This window comes from Betta splendens, chromosome 3 (assembly GCF_900634795.4).
Source record: "Betta splendens chromosome 3, fBetSpl5.4, whole genome shotgun sequence".
Taxonomy (NCBI): domain Eukaryota; kingdom Metazoa; phylum Chordata; class Actinopteri; order Anabantiformes; family Osphronemidae; genus Betta; species Betta splendens.
Window position 1 is genome coordinate 17,228,920 of NC_040883.2, and position 6,990 is coordinate 17,235,909.

A 6,990-nucleotide genomic window follows, 5' to 3' on the forward strand; every position below is an offset into this window, starting at 1 on the left:
AACGTTGAGAAGCTAACGCCGACAACTTTGTGGTGGTTGTGGATTTGTAACTGTCACAAAAATCACGATGTGCGTTTACAACAGAAACAACAGAATGGAGCCCACAGCAGGCAGGTAAATCTACATTAATATATCCAGTTGTTTTCTGTATTTGAATTATTAGTTTAAGTGTCTGTCAGAGTAGAAAATGTACTTTTAAATGACCCAGTAATATATTTTCACGAGCACTTTAATGTATGAGCTGGATCTCAGCTGTCAGTGTCTGTATTAAATGACAGTTCATTAAACTCTGGTAACTTGGAGAAGAAAGCAGCCTACGTAGCTGTCCACTAGATGGAAGAGTAGGTTTACTTTGGGGAAGGTATGTTTGGTGAAGCAGAATTTGGACAAATTGCAGCTGTATTGTATCACACACAGTAGCCTCTCTTTTGACCTAGGAGTTTCATCCTTGTGTTTTTTGTCCCCGTTTCATACCCCACGGTTCTAATACACATTCACTAATATACATGCCAAAGGTCTTTTCTGTTGCGCATAAGTTTGTAGTTTAAACACCATAACGTGTGTAGATTGTGATAACAAACAGTTGTTTAAGTGATTTACAAAAAGCAAAGACAGGAGTATTTACTTCTCTCTGTAATACATGCTTTGTTTGAAACAGGTAACCAAAAAACACAAAAAGGCAAGACCTTTTTGTCAGCCTGTGCTGGACCACTTCGATGAGCAGTACAGAGAGGAACTTGGAGACTTGTGGACTTCTGTAAGGTTGTAAAATAATCTGCTTTTTACTTCATTGCATTTATATTTTCTAATTGCATATTAATTGTATTGTTTTTGTCTCATGCTGCAGATCAGCCCTCCTCGACCCTCACGTCTGGCAATATGGTGTTATGGTTAACCGCTTCACAGCTGAGACAAACCTCACCCAGGTTTTGCAGTCACAGGGATTTTTTAAGTTCCTACCTCAGACGGACGTCACTAAATTGCGTTGTGGCGCCACCTCACTAGTTTCCAATGTTAAATACCACTCAGCAGAAGACTGTGTGTCATTGCCTCGCTGCATCTCCAAGTGCCCCCCGGATGACTACCGTCTTCAACCTGACATCACCTCAGACTCGCTTAGTCAGGACTTTGAATCAGAGCTGTCACCTAGTTTGCCCTTATCTTCACTGCAGTGTTATATCCACCCATATCCAGTGCGATTTCCTGCTCAAGCTCACAGGCCTGGTCAGCTGAAGCAGTACTACCTTCTGAATGCTGCCTCCCTGCTACCTGTGCTGGCTTTGCAAGTCAAAGATGGAGAGAAGGTTTTGGATTTGTGCTCAGCTCCTGGAGGCAAAGCCGTAGCCATAATGCAGTGTGCCACTCCAGGTGATACAAGGATTCTTAATGGACTTAGCAAATGTTTTTGGCCTGCTGTCTAAAACAATTTGTTAGAGGAATGTTGACAGCACACCAAATCTCCTAGATTGTTTTTCTTGGGAGTTTTTCATAACAGCATTTAATTGAAAATCTATTAGGCATTTATAAATATCAAAACACACTTTGCGTGTAAGCTGTTCCTATTCGTTTGAAACCATATTAGATGCTGCTGTAATGTCAAATGCTCTACTTGCATTAAGTGGTACTGTCCCATGTTGTGTTGCAGCACTTCTCTGCTGTAATGAACCGGATCCTCACAGACGAGACTGGCTGTCCAAAACTTTAGAGTCGTTTCTACCTCAGTCATTAAGCAGCAGAGTGATTGTGTCTCCACGGGATGGACGATGTTTTGGAGTTAGATCAGCAACGACATATGACAAGGTGGGCAAAGAGCGCCCATGTTTATGTCTAGAATTGTAGCTACGGAACTTTGGTGTCCAGCTAATTAGGCAGACACATTTCTTTGTCAAAGCAATTGTTAGAAATGAATGAGAACAGCAGGCCTTTGAACAGAATCCAATAAGCCCTGCAGAAAAGCAGGAAATCATTTATTCAAAGTAAGAGGCAACAAGAGGCAGACAAATGGCTGCATAGAATCAAAGCCCCAAAGTGACTGATAATGGAACAAAGTACTGAGCAAGGAAAAGACAGAATGAAAAGCTTGAAAGTAAAACAATGTGAACAACAGTTGAAAGGTGCTGGAGTTGCACACACAGACAACAGAATCTGCTTGTGTTGTAGCAATGCTATGACCTTATGAAAAATGCATAGAGGGCAGATTTATAGAAGATTAGAAGTAATTGTTTTACTTGTGTAAATGTTTTCTACACTAGGTTTAATGAGACAGATGGAATAAGGTGAAGGTTATTTTCTCACTCTGACTGACCAAAATATGATGATACAAGTCTTCCAGCAGTCATCTGTCCATTAGCTTGTCTCTTTTAAATTGTTCATCTGATTCGTTTCTTCTTGTATCACTTACACTCTATTGCCTTTTTGAACTTACATTCCAAGCTGCTCACATAATTTTCTTTCTGTTAAAGGTTTTGGTCGATGCCCCTTGCTCTAATGACAGGAGCTGGTTGTATTCTAGCAGCCACCAGCAGGGGGAACAAAGACTGAAGGAAAGAGACAGGCTTCCTCTGCTCCAAGCTCAGCTTCTTAGGTAAATCTAACTGTCAGCATAAAGGAACTCTACCATGTACTGCTGTTTTGTCTTCCTACGTGTTGGTATTGGTGAAATTGCTCAATGGAACTACAGTTGTTTAGTGTTGGATGGAGAATCATCATTTTGGTTGCACACACACTTTCTTGAGTTTGCACACACACTTTCTGCAGTTTCATGTAGTGAAACTGCAGATGTATCAGTCAGAAAGTTAAAAGTTATTTGCTGGGAGGAGAAGCTGAAATCCAACAGGTATGTGGCAGACATACAGAATTTAGGAAATGACAGTGGAATGCCAAAATAATTATTTCAGCTTTCCTCAAGTGATACCACTTGAAGCAGTTTATCATAGCTGGCCTGGCTCCATCTGGAGCCACAAATGGCTTTTTTCACATATGCACTACCACCTCCCAAAATCCAAATTCATACTTACCTCTCCAGTATCTGTGGCGTCAGTTTGACCACTTCTCAGTCCATGTGGGTGTGGATGGACTCAGTACAGACATGTACATGCAGCTGAAAATTTTGTCTGCATGGATTTTCTCCAGTGACGGTTATCAGACTTTGCATGTGCTAGATAGTTCTTTAACACTGTTAATCTGCAGCAGTTACACGTACTGTTTTTTTCATGTTTTGTAGTTGAGTTCCATTATGAAGTTGTCACTGTTTTTTGTTTGTTTTGTTTATGTTTGAGGGCAAACAAAGTATGAAATGGCCCTAAGACCAGTAAACAGAGTTTGATGCGTAAAATCAATAGAGTTCAATTTGAAAGTCTTTTGTCATGAAGTGCTATATTTATCTCCTCTTTGCAGGTCTGCACTGTCAGCGGTGCGTCCGGGGGGTGTTGTTGTCTATTCCACTTGCACGCTGTCCAGCGCTGAGAACTACGCTGTGGTTCAGACTGTGCTCAATGAATTTCCTGAGGCCGAACCTGAGGATCTGTGGGAGGAGGTTGCCGTCCCTCTCTCAAAATATTTCGCATTTGGTCCAGCTCGCCCCGATCACGGTCGGACGCCTTACCAACCGGTCTCGCGGCCACAGAAAAGCGCCGTGTCCGCTGGTCACCACACACTTGGACTTTTAGTGGTTCCTCAGCTTGGCAAGGCCTGGGGACCTATGTTTTTGTCACGGATTAAAAGGAGGAAATAGCATTTTTTCTTCTGTGCAGAAAAGATATGCAGGGAGAAATACTGTGGCTAAACATTTCCTTTGTGCAAATGTCCTCATCTGGGCTTTTTAAGATGCACAGCACGTCATGGATGTGGTTTGTAACTGACAACAAATGTGCTAATTCACAATTATACACTATAAACAGTCAGCTGATACTGTACCTCTGCCACGTTAGATAAGGGAAATGTGTATATATACATGATTATATATGCACATGGCTGTGTATTACATGCACATGTAACAAATCACCGCAGCACACAGCTGCTTTATGTTCAGGATTTAGTGAAGAGAAGATCAAACCAGAGGTAAACAAGAATATCAGAGTATCAGATTTACGTGGATTAACTAGTCAGATGTACAGGATGAAAAAAACAACACTTCTCACGACTGCTGCAGTGTTAAGGTGTCATTTGTCGTGTCAAACTAGAAGGTGATGCCACTTTTGCTTTCACATGTTGTTTGCGCCCTAAAATTCTTATGTGGCCATTTATTTAGTTGATAAGATCCTGTGCACAAGTAGAACCCATTAAACATACAAAAGGACCTCAGCACTCGGCTGTACTGTACTGTAATAATATTAGATCATAAATTATTGTTATCTGTTTTTGCCTAATGTGACAAAGGGTTGAGTTCTGCTTTAGATTATATGACATTACCAGAACTGGTGCTGCAGAAACCCAAAGCCTCCATCAGTGATTCAGTAAATCCTATCTATCTACATTCCCATGACTGGTCTCTACACTGACCTTTGTTATATGCAAACTGCTTTAAATTGGCTCTGGCATATCCAACAGGGGGTCTAAAGTGTCCACTCAGATTAGTTGAACAAGTAGGAAATGCGATAGCACTAAAAAAAATACATGCAGGGTCTGTATTCCCATTCCTCTGTGTTGTCCTACCCTGACATAACACAAGCTTTGAGTTTCAGTCAAAGTAATCTCGGGTCCACTATCACTGCTTCCTTCTATCGTCTCTTAGAACGGCTAATTATCTTGCTGGACTGGTCTTGTGTGATGCTCGAGTGGAAAGCAGACGGCGTTTTTTCGCTGTGATGTCGCTGTGATTGCTCAGACCAGGGGCTGAAAACGCTTTGAATGCACTTGTAGACAATAACACACAGAGAATAATGTTTCTGCACATTTTGAATGTAACAGACTGAGAGAGTGTGTTGTTGCTTGGAGGCAGTTCTATGCCCAAAACCTTATTCTTACCTCGCAGATATATACAGCTGGTGTTTCTGGGCGATATGAGACACTGAATGATATGATTGCTGAAATAGAAACGCTATAAGGACTCTGCATCGGTTTCGTTCTACTACTCCGCGTGGCCATAGACACAAACGTTATTGGCTGCGTGTCTATGTCTATTTTTATTGGCTGTCCTACTTTTGCTCCACTTCTCCGCGTCTTTGAAAAGTCGCTACAGCCTCTGATATGACCGTCATTACACCGGCACAACATCAACACAGCTTAAAAGTGGTGATATGTGACGATGAAGTGTGGGGCTTCATTGGGGTTAACCGTGTGGCTGACCTCTGTGTGAACCCTGGTTTGTTGATGTTCCCCCATATTGCAGTGTTTCCTCGAGGGGAGAATCTCTAAGCAGCTTTTCCTCCACTTCAAAGGCAGAGAATGTAGGCCTGCTTTGCATAATCAGGTGGGGAACAGCTTTTTGCCAGAGCGGCAGGAATTAATTTGTGGCACCGCCAGATGTAATCATTAAAACCCCGGTCATTGACAATAAAAGGCGAGGAGGAGGGAAATTAGAGGAGAAATTGTAGAACAGTAGATGGGACGAGAAAGCGATCTGATGTGCAGGAGGGTCCTGAATGCCAGAGGATGTGATGGCTAAGCAGACTAATCTGGCCTGAGCTCTCTGGAACCACAATGCTATTTTTCAGCCCGCTCTGTCACTCTGTGTTTGGACATGCTGGCATGAAGTTAATCCTCGCTTCTCTTACCCGTAACTTCGCTATTTAGTGGCGTGCGAAGCGGTGGAGAGCTATCATGGAAAAGAATTGCTCAGAAGGCACAGTTTAGTCAGCTGTGCATCGCAGCCATTTAGCAGCTCTGCACATCTCCATGCACTGTATCACACGCGCCCGCTGTCTCGTTAACCCAATTTCTAGCAGCAGGCATCTGTCTTTAGCACCCGAAGAATTATAGTGGAGCTACTCAGCATCAGGCAACTGATGAACACACTCCTGTATATCATCATGTAGAATATCACTGTGCTGCTAATGTCCACTCAGCCAAACACTCTTTTCAAGGTGATATTTAACATTTCTGAAATGGTTACCGCTGCATGTGGTACACGGTCATCAAGCAGCGCTATGGATTAAATGCCTTTTGCAGCATCCATCATTCATTTCAAACATCATAATTTGTCAATATTCCATCAGTGGAAGTTGGAGACCAGGATTGCAGCGCTTGATTGATTGTTGCACTAATCTCTGAGGGAAGAAAGTCTGCAAAGGAGGAATGCTTATCAGCGAGGTCCAACCGGCCATGTGCATACAAACACATTCCAGCTGAGCTAAGGCTAAGCTAAAGCTGCGATATGACTCATGGAAGTGGAGTTAGAGCTGGCACGAGACTCCAAATCGATCCACGCTGGCTGTCTATTCCCCTTCAATCTGCCACACTTGGTTCAAACCCTTCAGGTGTTAGTCATTACAATAAATAGCTGACCTTCCTGACCTTTAGAAATATTAGAAAGGCTGTTTACTCTATACTGTATTTAAAAACCATCTGGAGAATGTTTTTACTATAAAAGGTTACTCTGATTTAAACATGTACATTTGTACAACACAAAGATGAAGACGCTCTTCACCAGAACCTGCAGTTAATGAAAGACAAGCACATTATGGGCCACTACTGGAATCCATCCCTAAGACAAGCTGCCTCTCCTCATTTGGCTTCTTCTGGCTTGACAGGCAAGTGACAAACTGGAAGCAAACCCGACGAGGCCACCTTCATGGAGCACAAAACAAATCAAAGAGGAAACAACTTAAGTACGGAGCGACACCAAATGTGTTGCAGCTGGTGGTTCAGCGCTCCGTGAACCTCCGAAGCATGGATGTAGACATCCATAACAGCTGCACAGGAAGACAGAGCACAGGCTTAGCGGACTGAAGGCAGGACAGATTACCCGGTCCCAGACATTTATTCATCCTTTGAGGAAAAGATGGAATTGATCGGGAGATATAAAACTAAAGCCTCGGAAGATCTCGCCGC

At 42.7% G+C, this 6,990-nt stretch overlaps 1 protein-coding gene across 1 annotated transcript; it reads left to right on the forward strand.

Moving 5' to 3' along the window:
• Nucleotides 1–77: 77 nt before the first annotated feature.
• nsun3 (NOP2/Sun RNA methyltransferase 3) lies at nt 78–4,141 on the forward strand (the record flags this gene model as incomplete). Its single annotated transcript, XM_029144754.3, has 6 exons — nt 78–110; nt 659–762; nt 848–1,368; nt 1,646–1,800; nt 2,463–2,584; nt 3,397–4,141. Coding segments are annotated over 6 exons (1,272 nt in total), but the record flags the coding sequence as incomplete, so codon positions are not given.
• Nucleotides 4,142–6,990: the final 2,849 nt, after the last annotated feature.